The sequence below is a fragment of the Rhinolophus sinicus genome, linkage group LG03, assembly GCF_036562045.2.
Source record: "Rhinolophus sinicus isolate RSC01 linkage group LG03, ASM3656204v1, whole genome shotgun sequence".
Taxonomy (NCBI): Eukaryota; Metazoa; Chordata; class Mammalia; order Chiroptera; family Rhinolophidae; genus Rhinolophus; species Rhinolophus sinicus.
Window position 1 is genome coordinate 44,933,482 of NC_133753.1, and position 25,104 is coordinate 44,958,585.

The 25,104-nt window shown below is 47.8% G+C and overlaps 1 protein-coding gene across 11 annotated transcripts in view; it reads left to right on the plus strand.

Moving 5' to 3' along the window:
• Positions 1-25,104, plus strand: part of MEGF11 (multiple EGF like domains 11) — a 368,017-nt gene that overhangs the window by 180,081 nt on the left and 162,832 nt on the right. For all 11 annotated transcript variants that reach the window (XR_012494704.1, XM_074327539.1, XM_074327538.1 and 8 more), the window contains one exon: positions 16,024-16,116. Coding sequence is in view for 10 of the 11 variants with exons in the window: in XM_074327539.1 (XP_074183640.1) it covers positions 16,024-16,116 (93 nt within the window). In the remaining variant the exon portion in view is untranslated. The remainder of the gene's footprint in view (positions 1-16,023; positions 16,117-25,104) is intronic.

Here is a 25,104-nt window from a genome sequence, read left to right on the forward strand (position 1 = left end):
ATCATGGGAGTAAACCACCCATGCTTTATAGTCCACTGTGGTGCCACTGGGTTGTGGATATTATGTCTGAGCACATCTAAGGTAGGTGAGGCGAAGCTATGATGTTTGGTAAGTTAGGTGTATTAAATGCATCTTCAACTTACAGTGTTTCCAACTTATGATGGGTTTATTGGGATGTAGCCCCATCGTAAGTCAAGGAGCATCTCTATATATTACATTTTCTTTATCCATTCATCTGTTGTGACATTTAGCTTGTTTCCATGTCTTCCCTACGCTTTTAAATTTTACACCAATAGTAGCATATTCTAAACTCGGGTCTGCCTTTACTTTTTGCACTTTAGCTCTAGCTGTATGTATATGAAGAGTTTTCTGATTCCTTTTTTATGGCTGTATAGTATTCTGCTGTGTGGCCATGCCATAATTTATTTACCCGTTCTCTTGTGGATGGACATATACGAGTAGGTTATTCCCAAGGTTTTGCTATTGTAGATAGTGCTGCAGTAAATGACCCTGTACATGTCTCATTTTCTCAAGTGCAAGTATATTGAGGTGGTGCTATTTCCTAAACACAGAGACAGGTCTGTGGGTGAAATATTTAGGAGAGAACAGAGAGCCTGCCGATTCTCATCTCAGTTGTTTCTCTGCAGAGCTGTGGGGCTGCTCCAGAGCAGGGCAGGATGAGGGGAACAGGGAGGGGGCGAGAGGCAGGCCGTTCTCCAGAGTAAGTCAGGTTGGGAGAGACAGGACAGGATGTCACCAGGGCCAGATGATGGCATGTTCTTTGCTTGCAACAGTAAGAGGCAGGTGGCCCTGCTTTGACCGTTGGAATCAGAGGAGAGAGCTGGTTGGGACTGTGTTTGCAAGACGTCCATCTGCCCAAGTGAGGTGCTTCATGCCACCCCACTGGGGTTTCCATCTCCACTAAGAAGCCTTCCCTGCTCACCCAGCCCAGGTGCCAACATCGCTGCTTTATCCAGCTGCCCTGCAGGCTTAGATCTGCTAGAGAGACTATATGGGAGAGTGGGGAGGGCACCAGCTCTTGGCCTGTAGAGCCCTGGGCTTGCATTCTGATTTGCCACTTAGAAGCTGTGGGAAAGGCGATGTAATTTTAAACATAAAAAGGTTGTTTTAAAGTAATCTTCCCTCTAATTACTAAGGCATGAAATGTTCAAATAGAGTTATTTGAAATGTAAGGACATACTTTGGGCTCGACCCTGAGTCAGGGATGGTCTGAGTTGGAAATATCGTGTTTCCCCGAAAATAAGACCTAGCTGGACCATCAGCTCTAATGCGTCTTTTGGAACAAAAATTAATATAAGACCTGGTCTTATTTTACTATAAGACCCGGTCTTATCTAACATAATATAATATAAGACCGGGTCTTATATTAATTTTTCCTCCTGATGGTCTGGCTAGGTCTTATTTTTGGGGAAACACGGTATGGAAATCTTCTCTAAACTCTAGTCAGGGAAGGACTGCAAATTCCTGGCTCATAAAGCATCAGACTGTAAAGGCTCCGACAGTCAGTCTGTCCTGTTACCACCCATGTTGTGGAGGCAGAAGGCATGAGTGGTCCACATGGCGAATGAACCATAGAGCTGGGGCAGAGTCACAGGCCAGGCTGTTAAAGGGGCTTTTCAAGGAAGAGAAGTGTTAAGTTCCTGAGAGGGCAGAAAATTCCTAAACACAACTCAGCACGAAACAAATACAGCCGAGGCTGTCAAGGGATGTGATTTAATGAGGACTCATTCATAAAAGCACAAATTCCCATTTGTGGGAGTCAAGGGAATTTAGGGATCCCTGGGCTGGAAAAAGATGCTAACAGGAAGACAGGAGCAGGATGGGAGGAATGGTTGGCAGTGACCTTCACAGCTTCCTTTCCCTTCCATTTTGCATTATTTTTATTAAAGCCCTAAATCAGTAGCGCTAAGTAGCTCCTGATTTAGCTTCTCAATAGCAATGAGATTTAAAACCAGCAGGAAACGGGCTGCAGCCGCTCCCACTGGGATTTGAAGCAGTGACACTCATAAAACTGGGGTGGGTTTCATCATGCTGGTTGGTGGTAGCAGCCTGGTGACAGTATCCAAGACAAAAGACTAACTCGGAAGGAAGGAAGGATACTTCTGCACTAGTGGGCACCATCGGTCCCTGCCACACCCTGCTCAGAAGTGGGGGTTCCTCTCACTCGGTCTTCCATCTGCTTCAGTCCCAATAAAGAAAGGCTTGTCATATGGAATCAGGATGAGACATGGCCTAAGAAGCAGGAGAGGACAGACTCAGCACCAATACAGGCAAGTTCTGAGGAGGCAGATTTTCAGTTCAGTGAAGCAAAAAGCTTCCTAGTAATCAGATCTGTTTATAAATTAATGGGGATTCATTCATTCATTCATTCATTCATTCATTCACTGACTCACTCATTCAACAGATGTTTATTAAGCCTCTGCTCTGTGTCAGCACTCTGCTGGACCCTGAGGATTTGATGATAATGATGTTGTGAGAGAGAAAGTGAGAGAGAGAGAGAGAGAGAGAGAGAGACAGAGCATCCTTTCAGAGGCTCCTGGTCCAGTATTGAAAACAGTCAAACAAGCAAAATAGTGACATGTGACCTGTGCTCTGACAGGGAAAGATGGGTACTAGGGGACCATGTATCAGAAGCACTTCACCTATTGAGGGTGGCTAGGGATGGCTTCCTAAAGAAGGCAACATTTAAGGTGAGACCAGACAGATGGATTAGCCAGGCAAAGAGGAGGCTGAAGAGTGTCTCTGGGGGAGAGGACAGCACGTGCAAAGGCCCAGAGGCTGGAGAGTCTTTGTCACTGGTGCAATTAAGCGAGCAGAGTTACTTTGTTCCCTGCTAAGAGAGAAGTCTCAGTAGAAGTTTGGCACAGGGTGTAGGAGGGGAGCCCTAGCACTGGATGAAGCAGTGAAAGTGGGGACTCTGTACTTACGTGGCCCCTTCTGCTCTGAGACGTGTGGGTCTGAGTGCCTGCTGAAGTCCCTTCCACATGTTTGATTGTCGTGTGTGGGCTCCCTCCTCCAACACCAACCATGACAGTAAGAGTTAGGATTTATGCGGCCCTCGCTGAGAGCCCACTCCGCCAGCCACTTTGTAGGCATTGTTTTATTTAGCTCCTCACAACAACCCTTTATTTAGGTAATATTATTGGACCAGTTTTACAGATGGAGAACCTGAGGCTTCATGTTGTCGGGTCATTTTAATTGATTGCAGGCCACACAGCTAGCTACATGGAAGAACCAGGTCTGTCTAACCCGAAGCCCACAGGCTTTCCCAAATCCCTCTGCCTGGCGCCTTCCCGATGGAGGCCCAGCGATGGGCACCATCTCATCGGTCCCTCCCTGCGGCCCCCTCCTTTGAGTCTTCGTCACGAGTGGCTGTGAGAAAAGGCCAGCTCCTTCCTCAGGGAAGGCAAGTCACAAGGCAGAACCAGGGGACTGGTTTTCCAATCAGAGCATTAAAAAAATGCTCGGCAAGCCTCATGTTTTGCTTTCCTCGTAGGTGGTGAGGATCAATTTCCTAAAGAAAAAAAATCAATCAGCTGCAATGTGTCTTTCTGGAGAAAGGCTGGCATCTGTCAAATGAGGGAAAAAAAGACCCAGAAAAAGATTTTCTTGGGTCGTGTGCTGGGGGTTGCTGACTCAGGCCATATGCACCAACATCATTAACAAGTTGAAAAGCTGTTGCTCCTTGCAGGAATGCAGGATTGGTGGTTTGAACAGCTCGGCCCGGAAAATCCTTTGCAAAGCAAAGAAGGCCAGGGTACCAGGAGCATCCACAGGCAGATCTGGGGCCTGCAGCCTCCATCAAGAGAATTAACTGCAACACCAGGCTTTTATCAGGTCTACCGGTTGGATATAATTGTTTTACACAGGAACCCAATAGGGACATTCTGACAAGTTGCAATTTTAATTGATAAACAATTGTTAGCAGTTCAGCCATATTGAGGTGTGCCATTAGAGGCAGGCTAATATCTTGGGGTGATTGGTAGAGATACAAGGGAGGTCCCCAGGGAAGTCTGTGATCTGACACTGGGGTTTGATGATAGATGGCTTCCATGGCTCCGGCTGGAACGGTAAGGCCCAAACACCAGACTGAAATCCTTCCTGTTGGTTTTTGCTGAAACAGTCCTGGTCTATTAGCTGGAGAGTCAACTAGAATTTTTCTAAAGAGCGTTTCACTGTCCCACCGTGTAGGGACTGGAAACTTGTACTCAAGTCTGCGTGTTGCGCTGGTGTCTTAGCCGGATTACGTATTCAACCCCGACCAGATTGGCCTGGCTCCTATTAGAGACGTGTGGGGCTCTGGGTAAAGGGAAGGGAGGCAGATACTTATTCATTCAGCATGTATTTATGAAGCAACTGCCATGTGTCAGGTGCTGTGCTGGGACAGACGGGTGAAGTACAGAGGCCCACTCTTTGCCTTCATGGAGCTGATGGGAGACAAACAAGAGGCAGAGAAGTCAGGACTGTGGGCGCGGGGGCAAACTGGATGTTGTTGGTGCAGGAAGGGGACCCAGCCCAGCCTGGGGGGAGGGGTGGGCAGTGCAGTCAGGGAAGGCTTCCTGGAGTAAGTTAACGGGAGTGGTAAGCATAAATAAGTGGTTAGTGGTAAGAGAGCTGCAGAGCTGGGTTATGGATGGAGCTCCAAGCTGTATGAAGGCTGAGGACAGGGGGGTTGGGGCATATTCAAAACTGGAAGAAGCTTCATGTGCCAAAGAGAAGACGGCGGGAGGAATTGCTGAGGTTGGAGAAGTGAGAGGGCTGGAAGCAGGAAGGTGAAGGAAGTTTTCTTCCTGCAGAAAATCCTAAGAGGCAAAATTTCCATGGTCTGGGAGGGATAAGGCTGATACAGAATCTGGCAGGTGGTCGGTACTCGGTAAGTGTGTTATGAATGGATGTCAAGCTGAGTGTCACCATTGTGACGCTCTTCTCCTTCTGTCTACCAACATACAGAATTGCTTACCTTCTCTTGGGGCCCATCGTGCAGTCTGAACTGGCTGTGATTTCAGCACCAGGAACATTTAAGTGCTGTTGCCCCCTGGCTCACCCACCCACCCACCTGGCCTCCTGCCTGCCCACAGGCCCACTCAGGTGCTGACTCCCTTTCTCATTTCCACATTGTGAAAGCAAGGACTACAGCTTATTTCCTTATGGTGTTCCTAGCACCTAGCACATTGTCTGGCACACAGTAGGTGCTTAATAAATGTTTTTGGAGTGAATGACTGCTCAGAGGCAGGGAGATAGAATAAATGGCCTTGAAAAAAATAATAGCTATGTTCCCATGTGCCAGACGGTGTTCTAAGCATTTTGCATGTATTGGTGATTTAACTTAGCAACCAACCAGAGGACCGTTGTTCCATTTCAAAGAGGAGAAAACTGAGGCCCAGAGAAGTAAAGTAACTTCCCTGAGGTCACACAACTAGAAAGTGGCAGAACCGAAACTTGAATCCAGACAGACTGGCTCCCAAGTGCATTCTCTAGTCTCCCACAATTCTGCTCCATGGACTTCAGAGCACAGCCCTCATCCCTCTGTGTACAAGTCTCTGACGGGACACCCCAGGCTCTTACGAACCAGAGGGGTTCTTTGGGGGAAAACAGTTAAGAGCAGGCAGAAGTTGTATTCACTGTCTGGGAGTCCCAAGGGCAGAGCAAGGCCTGACCATGGCTGCATTTTGGACTCCTCTCCGTAACCCCTGCCCAGGGAGCCCAGCACACAGTAGGTGCTCTGTCCACGCCTGTGAGTGAATGCATGTGTGGGTGGGTATTTGCATGAATAAGCAGAGGGTGCATGGGAGCAGAAAGAACCCACCCCAGCCCAAGTTCACATTTCCCCCAGAAGCTCGACCAGTGGTTCTCCATGAGAGACAGCCTGGCAGACAGACTGTGACCACCTTTCATTCCGTGCTCCTCTTAGAAATGCAGGAGGAGAGGGGTGTGTTTGGTGCCCCACCCAGGTAACTTATAATTCATGAATGAGCTGAGCCTGGACTGTCTCCTTCCCTGTCCCTAATCCCCACCCCTCCAGTATTCCCAGTGAATGAGGAATGCTTTTCAGGTCTAACTCAAGCAATTCTCTCATCCTTTGAGTGGGAAATGAGCCTTGTGGGTCATCTTGGGTGGAGAGCGTCCAGGGGCCATGGCCTGGGAAGAGGAATATGAATAACAACAGCATAAAAAACAAGCAAACAACAATTATAACTAACCTCTGGTTCGAGGTGCTTTGCATGTATGAACTCGTTTATTCTTTGCAATGACTCTCTTAAGTCCACAGCCATTTTATAGATTAGGAAACTGAGGGCAAGACAGATTGCTCAAGGACGTGCAACTAATAAGCGGCAGAACGGGGACCCAGGATTTTAGATAATGCTAGACTGCCAGGGCATGAAACTCACCAACGGTGCCACCGAATTACGATGAGTGATGACAGGCCAGCTCAGCAGGTAGGATGGGGGTGGCAGACCCCTGATTACCTACCTATCCCAGAGTCCTTTGTGAGCCTCTCAGGACCCCCCATTGGGAAGAAGGGGGACATGCAGGCCCCAGACCAGGAGAGTGCTTGGCTCTTAATGTCCTTCCATCGTATCAGCCCTGCAGGTGAAATGCTTCTTTTAAAAAAAAATTGACTATTCATGTCTTGGAGCCAGATGCGACCACAGCAATTAACAGCCAACTCTAAATGTGCTGAGAGGAAGGGCCAGCCGTCTTGGCTCTTCCTGGCTGTGGAGGGGATTCAGAGCTGGCAATTATAAAGGAATGAATGATACACATCTGATGAATTGTTTCAGAACTCCCCTTGGTGACTCCCTGACACAGACACGCATACACCCATATACCCACCACGTTCTGTGTGACCTTGGGCATGGCAGAATCACTCATGCTAAGTGTGTCACTTTGGAATTGGCACTTGGGTCCACTTGGATGCAGGTCATTTTATTTCCAGAATCAAATGACAGCCTGATCTGAGGCTCCTGCCAAGAATGCTAATGGAGGGCTGATCAATGTGCCTTGAGCGCTGGGGAAACTGGGTTCAGGGAAGCTCCAGACGCCATATGCTGCAGAATTCTGGGAGGCGACACCTCCTATCCCTGGCTCCCAACTCTTCTTTTGTCCTAGCTGGGTATCAGGTTAGTTGGCCAGGGAGCACGGAAGTTGTCTTTATTTGTCTTGACCTTTTCATGTAATTTTTATAGTTCCATTAACTAATAAGACCATTTGCAAACCGCCAGGCAAAATATATTACCATGAACACTTCAGGGATTTGTGGGCCATCTTGGGTGGAATGCTAATAGGATCCATGATTGATTCACAGGGCTTACCACGAATGAGGGACAACAGACTGGGCACCTTGGTCGGGGCAGGGACAGTGTTTTCTCAGCGGTTTGTAGAGGAGACCCCAAGTCTGACCTGACTCGTTTGCTCGATGCCAAACCCTCATACTGGGTCCTGGGCTGCTAATGCAGTCTCACCACCTGCCCAAGACTGAGCCTCTGGCCTTGCATTTGAACCTCACAACATGCTGGTTCCCATGCCGTGCTCTGTGCCTGCGTAGTGGAACGGATTTTTCTCAAACTTGGCTTGAATCAGTGAGCCAAAAAGTCCGTTGTTGCTGCAGTGGAACCTTGGACTCCTAGAGCTAGAAGGAACATTTGGATCATGTCATCCAACCTGATCATTTCACAGACAGAGAAACTGAGATCCAGAGGAGATGACAAGTCGGTGACAGATCTGGCACTGAAACATACTTATCTCAGCCTGTGGTCTGGATGGTGGTGGAGCATGTGGTTAAGGGCAGCCCTTTTAGCGTCACACAGATGTGGGTTTAATTCTTGGCTTGGCTACTGCATCCGTTAGGATCTCAGCAAGAAACAGATGGCATGCTAATTGAGGAGAGTTTAATAAAACTATTATTTATAAGGGCATGGGAGGGATAAGGGACCCAATAAGAAAGGGTGTAGCATTTAGTGCTAGCAACTGAGGAGAGCACTCTGCCCCTCGTCCGGAAGACTCCCTCACCCTCCCCTCCAACCTTCAGCTATGGGGGTGAAGACCACTGCTGCCAATCCGTGGCCCAGCCTCCCATCTCCTTCTGGCATTGGCCATTGGCGGAACCCAGCCAGAAGCCAGAGGGCAAGGAAATCCATTGGTGCAGTCCAGGGAGGTCCGCCTCTCAGGGCACAGACAGGATGGGGAAGGGCAGAGAGTGACCTGGGGGAGCCAACGGAGAAAATCCAGCACATACATTCCTAAGGACTAAAAATTGGTACTTAGTCTGTTTATGCATAAAACACCGATACACACACTGTACATATACAGATACACAATATATCCGTGGTATGTAGTAGTTTCATGGGAGGGGATTATGCGGAAAAAAATATTTTAAATGGCTCATGGTGGGGAGGGCACAGTCATGAAAATAAGATTGAGAAACACGGATCTAGCACAGCCTCTTGGTAGCTATAGGAATGAGCAGTTATTTGGCCCTTTCTGTGGTTTGGATTCCTCACCGTAGGCAGAGTAGTAATAATACTGCTTCAAGGAGGAAGCAGGTCAATGGGTACTCAGTGCCCAGCACAGAGAAGGAACTTGGTCTCTTTTTCACGCACCACAGTTACAATTGTCTACCGAGCAAGACCATCCGTTGGAACACAGTGGTCATTAAATCCTACCTATTCCTTGTCCCCAGCCCCTGGGAGAAAGACAGGACTGCAGTAAAGGGCCAACTGAGCATTTGTGGGGTGATGCCTCCCAGCTAGACAGCCCCTGGTCCCTTCAGGTGGACCCAAAGTACTACTTTAGAAAGGAGGCCATCATCATTGGGGGTTTCCTAAGCACCTTTTGGGCTCTGTTGAACCTTCTGATCTACCAGAGAGTGAGGGAATGATAGAATAGAAGGGGAGAAGGGATCTTAAAAGTCCCATAGTCTCATTTTTCACAAAACCAGGAAGCCTCCGAAAGAGCAGGAGGGCCCCCTCCCTCCATAAAGCATCAGATAGTAAATATTTTAGGTTTTGCTGACCAGCAGTCTCTGTGGCAACAAATCTGCCCTGGCCTTAGTGCACAAATAGCCATGGACACCATGCAAATGAACGGGCCTGGCTGCACTCCAAGCAAACTTGATAGAAACCGGCCGCCGCGGCATTTGGCCCGAGAGCCATCGTTTGCCTGACGAGTGCTGCCCTCCAGCATTCGTAGGTCCTCTATGCTCTGCTTGAGTGTCCCCAGTGACGGGTTGCTTCCGACCGATAGAAGTAGCCCTTTGCACTGCCGAACCCATCCAGGGGTGAAAAAGTCTCGCCTTGCGTTGGACTGCAATCTGCCCCCTTGTCATGTGCACCCTTATTCTGTGTGGGGCAGAGTGGCTCCCACGTTTCTTTAGCAGTCTTTCAGCCTGTTAGCCGACTGTGACCTGCTCCTCACACACCCGAAACTTCCTTCTCCAGGCCAAAAATCACCACTCCCCCCACGCCACTCCCAACCTGCTCATGACCCTCACAGGTCACATGTCCACACGCTCCATCCTGACCCTTCTCCCCTAGCTTGTCAATATTCCGTGCAAAGCACAGGTACTCAGAAGAGTCACCAACAGCCCCACGTGGCATGGCTCATGAGGAGATCTGGGGATGCTAAAGATTCTGGATTTGCCCATAAGGGGCTTGCAGTCTAGTTGGAGAGACCAGATGAACCCAAGCTAAAGAGGGAAGTGGCAGGAGGCCAAGTGTGCTATGTACCCCCAAATGAGCAACCCCGCATAGAGTACCATGGGATTCAGAGGAAGAAGAGGCTTCTGTGGGTTGGGCCAGTGAGGGGTAACCTTGCGTGGATAGGGGAGCTCTGGTGGGAAAATATTTTACCTTCCATGAATGTGCAAACTGGGGTGGCTGAGCCCTCCTCGCTTCTTGGTGGAGCTGGGTGATGGAGGCTATTCCTGGCTTTGGTGACTCAGGTGATCCAGTGCTGGGGAGCCCAGGGGAAGCATTTCAAGCTGCCAGGTGCTTGAAGGTGACGTGGTGAAGCCAGAGCAGCTCTGGAAGCAGCAAGGGTGTCAGCAGTCGGAGCCTGACAGGTGATGTGTTCTCATGCCCTTGTTTTCCAGGCAAGAGAGAGGCAGAGGACGCCACCTGCACAGAGTCAAACGTCAGGTAGTACAGAGCCTGAATTCACACTCAGTTCTCCTGGCTCCTAATTCAGTGCTGTTTTCAAAGGACTGGAGGACAGAAAGCAGGAATCCCTGTGATGTCAAGAGCAGCGGTTTACTAGGCCGTAGAACGGGGATGAGGTTTGGGGGACAGAAAGAGGGTCTGGAGCAACGGCAGCAATTCAGGCATTTCCTGGAGGGATGGTGGGATGACAGCTTATGGTGGGACTTCAAACCTCATCTGTTTTCATCTTGATTTATAGTGAAGTCACAGGCCCGGAGAGGAAAGTGGGTTGCTTGATATCACTGAGCTCGATACTGGTAGACGCAAACCCAGGCCTCTTTGCACTGCGGCTGAGCTTGTTCTGCAGCCTCACACACGTCCCAGTCAGGCTTGTCCCACGGGCCAAAAACAGCCGAAGGCTAAGGGCAGCGTCCAGAGATTTGGTGACCTCTCTAAGGTCTGAAGTGGAGTTCGGGGAAGACAACCAAGCCCTCCTTGCATGTGCTTTGGTGCTTTCTCCTTGGGACCCAAAAATAGCACCTGCTGTATACTAGGCAGCATGAGGGCTTAAAAAGGGTGAGTAGGAAGCAGCCTCTGTCCCCCAGGGGCTGGCGATCCACAGAGGAGAGACAGGTGCTGACACAGCTAACTCCTTCTAGATGTGCTGGGATGGCCCATGACAGAGGTTAAGGTAGCTTGTGTGACAGTCCCACGCCTGGCACATAGTAGGTGCTCAGGAATGGTAGTGCAGAGGAAGCTGAGATAAGTGTAGCAGCTGTCAGCTGTCTTAGACATCAAGTCCAGACCCCATAGCGAGTGTATGTGTGTGTACATGTGTTTATGGAGCGGGGGCGTAAATAATAATAGCTCATGTTTCTTGAGTACTTACTGTGTGCCAGCCACTGGTCTGGGCACTTTATGTGTATTATTTCATTAAATCGTTGCAACAACCCATGAGGTAGGTACAGTCATTCGTCGCTTAATGATGGGGATTCGTTTTGATGAATGCATTATTAGGTAATTTCATCATTGCACGACCATCATAGAGGGTACTCAGAAACGTACATGGTCTAGCCTACTGCACACCTGCGTGACATAGGATAGCTTATTGCTCCTGGTCTACAAGCCTGTACAGCATGTTACTGTACTGAATATTGTTGGCAGTTGTAGCACAATGGTATTTGTGTATCTAAACATATCTAAATGTAGAGAAAGTACAGTAAAAATACAGCACAAGAGATAAAAAATGGTCCACCTATATAGGGCACTCAGCATGAATGGAAGCTGCTCTGGGTGAGTCAGCGAGTGAGCGCTGAGTGAGCGTGAGGGCTGAGGACGTCACTGTCCACTACTGGAGATCCTATAAACATTGTACACTTAGGCTGCTCTACATTTATTAAAAAAATATTTTTCTTTCTTCAATAAGAAACTAATGATAGCTTTCTGTAACTTTTTTTACTTTATAAACTTTTTAATTTTTTTTATCTTTTCAACTCTTTCAATAAGATTTGGCTTAAAACACAAACACATTGTACAGCTGTACAAATATTTTCATCATATCCTTATTTTATAAGCTTTTTCCTATTTTAAAAATTAAAATGTTTACATTTTTACTCTTTAAACTTTTTTGCTAAAAACTAAGACACAAACACATACATTAGCCGAGGCCTACTCCGTCAGGATTGTCGATATCACTGACTTCCCATCTCCACATCTTGTCCCCCTGGAGGGTCAAGGGCAATGACACGCATGTAGCTGTCATCTCCTATTCTTCTGGGACACCTCCTGAAGGACCTGCCTCGGGCTCTTCTAAGGAGGTGTCACTCTTTTCAGAAATATGTCCATGGTGGTTTGATTGGTTTGTTTCTTTTTTTTTTTTATCATCATAAATTTGCTTTTAAACAGATAATGTACCGTGAACGTTTCTGTCTATTAATGAAAATCTGTTGGTGTTGAGGACCAGGTTTTTAGACTTTTTAAGGAGCTTGTTGAAGTTGGCAAAAGCTTTTGCTAAACCCTTCACTAAATAATCTTATGTGAGTCGTATATGCAATCTATTATTGACTGAAATGTCATTATGTGGTGTATGACTATAATATTGTCCCCATTCTACAGATGAAGAAACTGAGGCATAAAGGTGAAATACTTGCTTATTGCCCTATAATTATAATTGTAACTGGCAGACATGGAATTTAAACTTAGGTCATCACATTATGTACCACCCTGGCCTTTCCACCAGGGGTGGAGGTGGGCCCACTCTCTAGTACACTGTCCCCAACCAGGGGTCTGTCAGCAGGTCCCTACAGCCCACTCCATGTGTCCAGGACCTCAGTGAAAGGTGAGAGTGAGGGAGATGGCCTGTGTGTGAAAGATAAAAGAGGCTCAGGCATCCCAAGTACCCTACCCCTTGTCGGTGGGCACCCTACTACTAACAATAGCAAGACTCATACAGCACTTAACTGTACCCCAGGCACTGCTCTGGGTCCTTTATCAACTCATTTAATGCTCTGTACAGCCTGAGGCCCATCCTGTCACCATCCGCCATTGAACAAATGGGGACTGACGCACAGATGGCAGTAACTTGCCCAGGGTCTTGAGCTACTAAGCTTGCTGAGTCTAGACTGGTTTTCTGGGTGCAGTCTGTGCTTTTACCCATGGTGCTGAGCTGCTCACTGAAAAGGCCCCTGGCACCTGGGATATTAGAAGCAGGACCGAGGCAGGACTGAGTAGATTGGGGGCAGCTAGGAGAGCAGTGGTTCACATTTTTCCATGGGGCTGGGAGAGGGCCTGGCCCTCAGTCACACAGCCTGGCAGAGCCAGCCTCTGATTCCCTGTCCACGACAGCGGATGGGTGTGCAGCAGTGGAAAGAAGGACGCAAAAACTGACCCTGTTTGGAGTTACAGGAGCCAGAGAAGAGGAAGGCCAGGGTGGCAGAACTCTAACTCAGCCCCTCCTAGGGGATGGGGTGGGGGTCAGAAGGAACTTAGGGGGCCTACACGTTCTAGGAGCAGTTGCTGCATAAACCCCAGCCCTCTTTCGAGGTGCTGCCCACCTCTGGGCTTCACTGGGGTCCTGGAGTAGGAGTCAGCCACCCCAGCCCCAGCAGGGCCATGGGTCTCACCTCCTCCCCTCCCCACCAGGTACACAAACACACAGTGGCCCCCTTGTCAGATGTCTCCATGTGAGCCTCGGCTATTTGCTGTCAATATTTCACGCCTCATCACGGTCTAAACAACACCTATGAAATATGAATGGATTGAGGTTTTGACAAGCAAATAGCCCAGGCATAATAACAGGGCGATGAGGAGGGGAGGGGGCAATAGGGTCTGAGGGACCACAGGGCCAGCGACCACATCCCTGGAGTCAGGCCCAGGGCTCGTGGGATGGCTGTCCTCTGCGTGTAAGGGCACCGTGTGCTGGATGCAGGGCTGAGTGGGTTCCCTGGGTCTTTGAGGCCAAGGGAAAAGGCAGTGTGGAGCCTACCCAGGGCGCCTGAAGGCCCCACATTCCAGCTAGGGAAGGGGTGCAGGAGGTAGGCCAGTGGTCAGGTCTGCAGGGTCAGAAGGGCCAGAGACAGGCAGCATTGGCTGGGCGCTGGCGGTCTTTGTGTTCTCCCACTCCTCCCTTGAGCTGCTCGAGCCCCCTGCCAGCCCCACCCTGTAGGGTGCTCAGTGTGTTGAAGCAGCCCCTCTGGCCTCTCTCTCCGGCTCTCACCCTCCTGGGGGTCAACCACAGCACCCCTATGCTGTTCCCTGTGGACTGGCTCCCCCAGCCCCTGAGCCATCTGGGCAGGCGAGGACATGTCGCATGGGTGATGTGTGAAGGCCCCATGGTCTTGGGCACCTCTCGTTTCTCTCTACCTTCAGAGGCCTCTATCTCCAGGAGCCTCATCCCTGAGTTCCTTCCTTCCTGGCCAAGAGCCCACACATGGGCCATGAGGTCTAGGGCACTCGGCCGCCGTTTGTTCATGTATGAAATGAAGGTGTCAGATATGATTTTCTTGGAGGTCTCTTCCAGCCCTGGCACTCAGCAGGTTCACGGGTCACTGCCTGCCCTCTCCACCACCGGCAGAACCCCCGAGATTAAGGTGCTGCTCTCTAATCGGACAGGCTGAAGGGAAGGGTCTGCTGGAAGGCAGATAGGCCCAGCTGCAGGGCATGCTGGGACCTCAGCCTATGGCAGTGAGATGGAGGGAAGGGCGAGCGGCTGAGGCCAGGGCTGGGAGCTGGCAGGGCCCAGCCCGGGGATAGGGATGGACACCTGTGGTCCAGTGTATACTGGGAACATTGACCCAGTTGAGCTTGTTAGAAAAGTCCAGTGGGAGCATGGGGCGCCAGGGCAGCAGGGGTGACTGGCTAGGGGCTTGCTAGTAGCCAGGTAAGCAGCTCACGGTGCTTCTAAGTAGAGCTGATTACTGGCGTTAGTGTCCAGTGGGTTAGCTGGTCGGTCCTGGCTGCTCCCCAGAGCTCCCAGGGAGGGGCTGTAGAAGTCTCCAGCACAAACCAGAACTCTCCCTGAAAGCTGCTTGTACAAATGAGAAGGACTCAGGTGCCAGGGCTCTCCCCAGCCACACCGCATCCCAGGCTTGCAGAGGATGTGCTGGCTGACTACACATCACTCACCAGTGGGGCCTCTGAAATGGCTCTTCGGGGTCTGCCTTTTCTGGTGACCTGGCTAAAGCTAAGGCAACAGCTTCCAGGTCAGCATTTTTGTTTGGGAGGGGCCAAAGGACCCACGCCAACCATAAAATGGACTTTGTTGTCTAACCTGACGGTGCCCTCTCAGTGGGCATTCAGGCCAGGCAGGGGATGTGGAAGCAGGATGGGTGTTTGGAGGTCAGCGGCAGCCCTCACCATCCGGGACACCTGCTGTCCAAAGCCAGTGCCAGGCAGAGAGAAGGGCTCTAGCTGCTTGTCAGCAGAAAGTGCTTCATCTAGCTCCCTCCTGAGAAATTGACAGGGTTGATGGTAACTGCTGATTTCCCAAGATTACAAAATTGGCAGGGGTGGCAGAGGGGGTTTTCTGTAATCCTTCATTGATGGATTAGATGGTGGGGCAGATCTCTTAGAAGCAATGATGACCTTGAGAAAATGTGGATGTCAGAGGAAGAGAGCCATAATCTCCCTTCCTGAAACTACTGACAATAAGCCTTCTCAGAGCTGGAGCCGTTGATGGAAACTTCGCTGCGGTTGCCTCCCAACTCAGGAGGCTTTAGCATTTGACTGCATGATAAGAAATTGCCAGGCACTTTCTAATTACAATTATCATCATCATGGATGTCTCTCTTAATTACTTTCTTATAATTAGCTGTTGCCTTTTCCTCAGCATTTGTGTACTTTTCAGATTTGCTGACATTTCAGAGCCCGAAAATAGGGACATTTGGGGAGGAGAGCAGAAAGGTGGGGGAAGCCGGAGAGGAGCCTGTTCTTTTCAGGCAACCTGATAAATTTCAGGGCCTTTGCAGAAAGAATTGGGGAAAGTAAATGATGGACATGACAGGTCATTTCCTGAGTGGATGGGAAAAGAGCAAGCATGTCGATTTAGGTGTTGGGCTTTGTGGAGGGTCTCCAAGTGTTAAGCCTTGGAGAAAATATTCTTGAAAAGGCACCAAAGCTGCCATTTTTCAGGCGTGGGTTTCATTTTAAGAAATGAGGCTGGGATGAAGCACACTCTTGTTAAATGTATTTTGGAGTTAATTAAATGACTGAGGTCTGGAGTCGCTTGCTTTTCTCCAAAGCCAGTGATGCGTTCGGAGCATCCCTGGGCCTCAGGGAGTAGTTAAGAAGTGGTTTATGCTCCTTGACCGGATGGTTGGTTTTCACTGTCTGTTCCTGATCTTTCTCCCTCTCTCTCGGCCTCCTGCAGCCCTGTGTACGGAGGAGTGTGTGCACGGCCGCTGTGTTTCCCCGGACACCTGCCACTGTGAGCCCGGCTGGGGAGGACCCGACTGCTCCAGTGGTGAGTCTGGGGTCTTTGGGGGTTGGGCAGCTTCCGGCTCTGGCTTGGGAGGGCCTATGCCAGGTACATGCTGAATTGTCTGTGTTAGCCTTAGGCTGCCTAGGCAAGCCTGGGTAGTGGGGAAGAGGCATACCTACAGTTTGGTACAGATGGTACTTGGGGTGGAGGGCTCGAGGGGCATGGAGGTAATGGTTTATGTGTCTGCAGGGGCATGGTGCGTCGTGTATATGGGGAATTGCAGGGTCCTGTGTACAACTCTGACTTTTGATGAAGAACCTCTAGATATGGTCTTTGAGGGTTGAAGTGAAATTGAGATGCTCCCGAAGGGTACAGACCCAGGAGGTCGCTGTGATCAAGGCCTGGTCCTTGGCTTTGCTGATCCAAAGGCTCAGGGGACTAGTTGATGAGACTGGTGGACACTGGGATGCGTCTGTGTCCCTAAAGGTAGGAGAACGTGACATTTGTAGGGACAAGTCACTGTGTTCCTACATCTCTCTGGGCAAGACTTTCTGGTAAGCACAGAGTGAGATGGACGCTCTTGGGGCCTGATCAAATGACCCACAATGCACAGGGCATCCTCTCTGTTGTGGGCTGGCCACCGAGAGGACTGGGTACATCTGGCAAATGCTCATGGAGTTCTCTGCCAAGAGCCCAGATGAAGGGAAACCCATCCCCTCTGGTCATTTCCCTTAGATACTTGCAGATGACCCTCTTTCCACTGGCACATTTTGCAATCACAGTTGGTTAACAACATGGTGCTATTTGATTTTCAAAGAGGCCTTGGTTAGTGTTGAAGCCCATTTTCTTCCTGTTTTGAGCTGGGGTAGAGCATCTTTTTTATTACAAAGTGAATAGAGAACATACCTCAACTGACCTGTTAGGGCTCTAACCCCCATTCCTGACCCACCTGTTCTCACCGTCCCGTAGTGACCATAATGGTCATGAAAACTTGGAGAGGGAATGTTGGGTCTATGGTAGCCCGTGTGGTCTCTTGCCCCTTTTCACTCTCTCTGCTGGGGTGGAAGCATCAAGTTACGGTCCTTTTTTCCAAAGGCCTTACCTGGAGCCTCCCTGCCTACCCAGTGCATTAGAACATACCGACCAAAGCAAGGCTACTGGTTGTGGTTTTGTTCGGAGCCTGGGTGGTTATGTTGGATCAGGGCGTCCAGGGTCTCCCTGAGTATTCAAGCGACTCTCTTCAATGGTGACTGCGGTGGCCTCTTCCTGCCACCTGTTTCACTGCTTTGAGGTGGGCCGCATGGAGACACAGGGCCAGGGATTCCTCCAGACAACGAAGAGTAAACCTGAGGGAACACGAGACCTAAAGGGATGTGCTCAACCAGACTTTCGGTGGACTGCAGGGAACACGTCGGCGGAAATGTTTGAGAGCTTTTCCTCCTTGTCCACGTTTTGTTTTGTATAATTTTGCTCACAATGAATCTCTGATGAAGAACTACCTAATTGGGACAGGTCTGCTTGCTGCTGCCGGATTGTAATGTCAAGGGCAGCCTGCTGGAGGTAGAAATACAGCCTGAGTCCTGGGGGGCCCTCAATGCATATACATCACCAATCAGGGCCAGTTTGTTTGGTCACCACATGCTGGACTGTGGTAGGCAGGGGGTGGAAGCTGGAGGGCATGGTCTGTGTCTCTCAGGGTCTCCAGTCTGGGAAGGAAATAGAATGAAGGTGGCACTTGAACAGGACGAGGCAGTTTAGAGTGAATCTTGCCTCTAGAGTGAGTTTACCAAGCCACATAGGGAAACCACCTTGTTACTTTATGGTACAAAACCAGGCTGCCTAATTTCCTCACCCTTGGTGCTGAGCAACCCACAGCTGTTTCCTCAGTCAGTCCACCTTCATGGGTTGAAAAGCCAGCACCCCTGGGTTTATTCAAAGGCATGTACTACTAAACCCACAGGAGGTCCTAAAAGTGGGGTTCCATCCCTGTTTTGAGGGACAGCTGCATTGAGTGAAGGGAATTCATAGACTTGCACTCTCAAAATCATCCAGAGCATTGAATGTGTCGATGCCCTGCCATGAGTTTTCCAACCTCTGTTTGATTCCCCCCGTTAGCAAGGAGCTCACTGCTTCCTGTGGAAGCACATTCTGGCTATTGGAAAGTTTTCCCTTCTCTCCAGTGGAAATCTATTTCTAGCTTTTACCAGTTGGTTTTCAGTCATGATAAAGGCCGGGGCAGGGTGAAGGAGTGCCATGACCCTCCTTTCCATGTCTGGAGTTTCTCCCCAGGAGCTCAGGGGACAAGCCACAAAGTGTGGGTGGGAAGACGGTCATCTTAGAGCAGTTGGTGATAACCACTGAGGTCGCAGAGAAGAAACTAGAGTCCCCTTCCAAGGACTAGCCCTTCACGTACTAGAAGACAGTGATCACTTTCCTCCTCCAAGTTTTTATTCTCCAAGCTCCTCTGTTTCTCACATGACATGGTCTGAACTTCCTTCTCCATCTGGTTTCTCTCCATTGACTGTGGCCTTTATTCCTCTTAAACTGTCATTCCCGGATCTGACCACACAACTGCAGGCTTGTACGGAAAACTAATAATCGAGATAGGTACTATTTATTGAATTTTCCTGTACACTAGGCACTTGATCTTCTCATTTACTCTTTTTTTTTTTTTATTTATTTTTTTTTTATTTATTAAATTTATTGGGGTGACAATTGTTAGTAAAATTACATAGATTCCAGGTGTACAATTCTGTATTACATCATCTATAAATCCCATTGTGTGTTCACCACCCAGAGTCAGTTCTCCTTCCATCACCGTATATTCGATCCCCCTTACCCTCATCTCCCACCCCCCACCCCCCTTACCCTCTGGCAACCACTAAACTATTGTCTGTGTCTATGAGTTTCTGTTTCTCATTTGTTTGTCTTTACAACAACTCTGTGATGTAGGGATTATTATTAGTCCCCTTCTACAGATGAGAAAGTTGAAGCACAGAGAGGTTAAACAACTTTCAACAGATACACAGCTAATAAATAGTGAAACTGGGACTATCAATCCAGCAAACACCTAAGTCCTAAACCTAAACACTTAATTATTATGCTCTCCTTCTTTCTGGATGCTCAACCTCTGTTAATATAGCCTAAGGTTGAAATTGATAAGAAAATGTAGCTGCTCACAGGGGAAGGAAGGATCTGCCTGAGAGATGGGGCCCAGCAATGTTGTTTTGGAGACAGAAGAATCAGCCAAAGGACACAGATCGTGACTAGGTTTACTCCAAGCAGTTTGAGGCTGTTAGCTGTTGTGCCGCTGGACGTCTGTCTGACTGGGTGTGCTCTGCAGTGCCTCAGGGTCTTTGTGGGGCCCATGTCCACGAGGATGGGTGTCCCGGTTGGTGCAGTTTGTATCTCTGGAGAGTTCTGAATGGGACCTATCCATAGACATCTCTCTATACATGTGACACCTTTTCAGGGAACCTTTGATTTTTGTTTAATTGATTCTAAAACCATATTTGTTCATGTTAAAAAGAAAGTTCAAATTGCACCACAAGTATAGACAAAAAGTCAAGCCCACACACCCAAGAGGTAACCACTTCTGCATTTGGGTGCTTGCCCTCCTTGTTCCTTCTCTACACGTTTGCATTTAGAGCTAGATCTGGATAAAACGTGTGTTATTTTGATCAAATCTATGTGCTATTCTGTAACTTGCTTTTAAAATTCAGCTTTATGTCATACACTCATTTCCTTGTCCATAAACATGAATCTCCCTTTAAATTTTTAATGACCTTACAGAATTTCATTCTATGGATGACCAAAAGTATTTAACCCGTCTCATTGAAGGGCATTTAGGTTGTTTCTTATTTTTCACTTTGAGGCCCACCATCTTTATCCAAGATCCTTGGGGCCTGTTGGTTTCAAAATGTAGATTTCTTTTTCAGAGTTTAGAAAGGCATATGGTGACTATATCATATATGACATATATCCCAGTGGGGTCTGGGCAGAACCCTGGGATGAAACATAATATTTCTGAAGTGACAGGTGACTGATCACATCGAGTGATATATAGAAAATATATAACCCCAGTTTCATGAAGATTTTGTCTCTAAATGAATTTCGGTGCTGAACTTTAAAAAAAATTTTCATCTGGTCGTTTTAGAGATGTTTGGATTGTAGTCGCATGGATAAGGCAGCGTGGCCCTAAGTAAAAATATTGCAGTGATGCTTCTTGTGCATATATCTTCGCCCACTTGTTTCAATTCTTCTTAGGATAAATTCCTGGAAGTGGCAGGGAGGGTTATAAAGATCCATCATCCTACTGCCTGGCCCTGCCCTGCCCTTTGTGGCTGCCCAGGGATTTATGACTTTGATAGTTGTGAAGGTGACGAATCTAGTACTGCAGTGGGGGTGGGGAACTTTTCATTCTTTTACAGACTTATAACCCCATAGCCTAATTTCTTTAAGGCCTGGACTCATTTCTTTCTGCTCCATAAAGGAAGTGAGGTGATGCTGATTTGTCTGCTGGGTAGACACGTCAGCTATGGTGGCTAACTGTGAGATGTTCGACAGACCAATATGGGGAAATGGAGTGGCTGCACGCTTGGTCATAAACCTCCATCCTATATAATAATAAAGAGTAAAAGCATGAAATGTCAGTCTACCCTGCATAAAGACGACAGAGTGACTCTTATTAAATTGCACTAATCTCACAAGTGGAGATAAAAAGGAAAAAAGTTTTCCTATATTGAATATCTAGCTTTTTAAAGTAATTAGGAATATTAAAGCACTGACAATGATTGAGATAGAAGCATTATTCATAACTTTTATTTCCGCACTGGGCAATGATCCAGTATATTTCATTTATGAGGTTTCAGCCGTAAGAAGAAGGACGTGAGCCAATTCCTAAATTAAATATGCCCTGTTAACTTTTATAAATGTTACTGAAAAATCAACTTTGAAATTTAAGCCTTCATTGTATTAAATTATTGTATTTCTTGGGTCCTGCTTCGCTGCCTCCTGTCCCATGGTGCTTTGAAGTTTGAGTTCTGGGCTATAGAATGGCGTTTAATTTTGGTCTCAGGCCTCCCCAGAAGGGCTGGGTTACGCCCGACAGAGGAGCCCCCCACCCTCCCATTTCCCCATATTCTTAGAGTCCACGGAACTGGTTTTATCCATGTGCACAGATGGAGTGCAGGACAGTAAACGCTCACTGCACAGTGTCTTATGATCTGTGGAAACCGCCTCCCCATTCCCTAACCCCCGGTGCTGGGCATGAGGCAGGACTGCAGAGCAGGCCTGAGTAAGGAAGAAGACAGCAGGAACCAAGTTGGGACACCACCAAGAGGAGCTTCTGCCAAGTCAAGTGTGTTCTTATCTTGAATGGTGTGTGGGACCCCTGGCTGATTTGGCTCTCAGCTGTCCTTGCAGATTAAAATAAAGCATTTAACAGCAGATATGCCCACATTCCTAAACTAGCCTGGGATCAGTGCTTTTCAAACTAAGGTATGTGTTTGCTTGAGATTTCTTTCTGTGTGTGGTAAAATATATATAACATTAAATTTATCATTGTAGCCTTTTAAGTGCACAGTTAGTTCTATGGCATTAAGTACATTCCTATTGTTGTGCAACCATTATCATTACCATCCACCTCCAGAACTTTTTCATCTTCCCCATATGAAACTGTATCCATGAAACACTAACTCCCCATTTCCCCTCCCCACAGGCACAAGCAACCACCATTCATTTTTATCTCTAAGAATCTGCCTACTCTAGGTACCACAAATAAGAAGAATCATACAATATTTGTGACTGGCTTATTTCAGTTAGCATAATGTCTTCAAGGTTCATCCATATTGTAGCATGTGTCAGAGTGTCCTTGCTTTTTAAGGCTGCATAATATTTCATTGTGTGTATATACTACATTTTGTTTATCCATTCATCTGTCAATGGACACTTGTGTTGCTTCTCCCTTCTGACTATTATAAATAATGCTGCTGTGAACATGAGAGTACAAATATTTCTTTGAGTTCCTGCTTTCACTTCTTTTGGATATAGACCCAGGGTGGATTGCTGGATCATACGGTAATTCTATGTTTAATTTTTTGAGAATCTCCATACCGTTTTCCACAGCACATGTACCATTTTACATTCCCACCAGCAATGCACAGGGTTTTAATTTCTCTATATCTTTGTCAACACTTGTTATTTTCTGGCTTTGTTGATAATTGCCAAACTAATGAATGTGAAGTGGTATCTCACGGTGATTTTGATTTTCATTTCCCTAATGATTAGTGATATTGAGTATTTCTTCATGTGCTTTATTGGCTATTTATGTATGTTCTTTGGAGAAATGTTTATTCAAATTTCCTGCCCATTTTTAAAATTGGGCTGTTTTGTTGTTGTGCTGAGTTACAGGTGAACTTTCTATATTCTGGATATTAATCCTTATCACATATATGATTTGAAAATATTTTCTCCCATTCCTTGGGTTGCCTTTTCACTCTGTTAATAGTGTCCATTGATGCACAAAAGGTTTTTGGTTTTTTTTTAAGATTTTTTATTGGGGAAGGGGAGCAGGACTTTATTGGGGAACAGTGTGCACTTCAGGCCATTTTTCCAAGTCAAGTTGTTGTCCTTTCAATCTTAGTTGTGGAGGGTGCTGTTCAGCTTCAAGTTGTTGTCCTTTCAGGCTTAGTTGTGGAGGGCACAGCTCAGCTCCAGGTCCAGTTGCCATTGTTAGTTGCAGGGGACGCAGCCCACCATCCCTTGCGGGAGTCGAACCGGCAACCTTTGTGGTTGAGAGGACGCGCTCCAACCAACTGAGCCATCCGGGAGGCAGCCTAACTCAAGGTGCTGTGTTCAAGTTTAGTTGCAGGGGGCGCTGCCCACCAGATGCACAAAAGTTTGTAATTTTGATGAAGTCCAGTTTATTTTTTCATTTGTTGCCTTTGTTTTTGATGTCATACCCAAGCAATTACTGCCAAATCCAATGTCATGAAGATTTCCCCCTTTGTTTTTGTCTAAGAGATTTATAGTTTAAGCTCATTTTGATTCATTTTGAGTTAATTTTTACATATGGTATAAAATAGGGGTCCAACTTCAGTTTTTTCACATGTGGATATCAAGTTTTCTCAGCACCATTTGTTGAAAAGCCTTTTGCTAATGATTCTTGAAGCTATAGTTAAATTTTTTCACCATGTAATGGCACATTGGTTACCTGACAAGTAATATAAACATTGTTTCTTGTATTAAAACATGCAGATTTATTATAAAACTGAATGTAGAATTGACATTTATTTTTTTTAATGTGATAATTTGAGCCCTTGGTGGACCTTTCGGAGCTTTGCATTAGGCATCCTTGGGGGCGGGGTCGTTTTAGAGGTGAAGATTCAGAAGCAGGGGGAGAGACAGGAAGGCAATAACCAGAATTAGATCTCCCAGGACTGGCAACTGTTTGCAAGGGTGGTTTGAAAAGGGATCAGGGCTCAAGTGCTTTCCTCATTGTGTTTTTGGGGGATTCTGTCTTCCTTCCAGCATGCCGGGCTGTCTGCAGTAGCTCCACTGTCTATGCCTGGGTTCCTCGGCTCAGGATTGGCACAAGGGCTCTGGCCCAGCCCACGCTACTGCATCTTGGGTGTCCCAGGGTCTCTGCGTTTTCCCACAATGCTCAGTGCCTACCAGTAAGAGCTGTAGTCCTACAACGTTCGTATCACTGTAGCTCGGGCATCCTGTTTTCCTGCAGTTCTCTTCACATGTAGGAAAGCCTGTATCCACATATTCCCGGACTGGAGTTCCAGGAAGTATGTTCTGGGATCCCCAAACTGAATTTCTGGTCACTGAGGCCCCATGATTTAACGTGAAACCATTGATTAAAGAGCTGAGAGGGACCTCAAAAATTGTCTGGTCTACTTCCATCTTACAGATGGGCAAACTGAGGTCCAGGAAAAGTAAACTGCTTGCCCGAGGTTACCCAGGGAGGTAGTGACAGAATTGTTACTTGATCCTGGGTCTCCTCACTTCCATGCCTTTGTCTCCAATCAGTTGCTCTGGGAATTCAAGGCTGGAGTTGTCTTAGAGGCAGATGGGTCTCATTATAGCAAAGCAAACAGGACAAGCTGTTCTGCAGACTTTTGTACAGATGACCTAAAGGTTCTGGAACCTCCTCATTCCTCTCTGCCCAGGCCTGGAGGACAGAGTCATGACTGCAGGGCAGACCAGGGCACTGGGATTGGGGATTTTCAGAGAGGTCGACCCTATCATCTGCCTCGCTTGCAAAGTAGATCAGGAAAGAGTCCCCGTGTTTATCACATCTCCATGGAGATGTCACAGTCTGGCAGCACAGGACGTGGGGGCAATACAGAGGAACAGGATGTGGGCCGGGGTTCCTGCCTCTGTCCTGGAGCAGCTGAGGGCACCAGAAAGGAGATGGACAGGGCCGGGCAGGGCGTGAGGAGGCTGGGCCACACAGGTCTGCTGGGAAGGGTTACTGTGGAAATGTTGGGTTCCCTTCCCAGTGAGGCAGTAAGGAGCCCCAAGGGGAGTAGGGGGAGAGGAGAAGGGAGTTGGTCAGAAAGAAGTATGAGAGGGCCACAGAGTCTGAAGAGGAAGGTAAATGGGATTCCTGCTCCCTCTGGATGCAGATGTTTTACATAGAGTATCTCATTTAATCTCCTGGCAGCTTGGAGAGGTCATGTGTCTTATCTCCATTTCACAAGCAAAGAAATCAAAACGCAAGGTCGTGGAGTAACTTCTGATATTCACCCAGGTAACAAGTGGTAGAGCTGAGATTAGAACGCAGAACTTGTGTTCTTCCCACAGCTCCATGCTGCTGCCTTTAAAGCCATGGAGGTCCTGTGCCGTAACACGCAGGAAAGCCAGCTTCAGTTTATACCTCTGCCTAGGTGACCTGAGCTAAGTCCTGCCCTCTCTGTGAGCCTCAGTTTTCTCATCTGTAAAATGGAAAAGTTACTGTGATTATTCCAGCTCTAAAATCCCAGGCTCTGTTTCTGGGAAGTCAAGATCCAGTATCGTGTC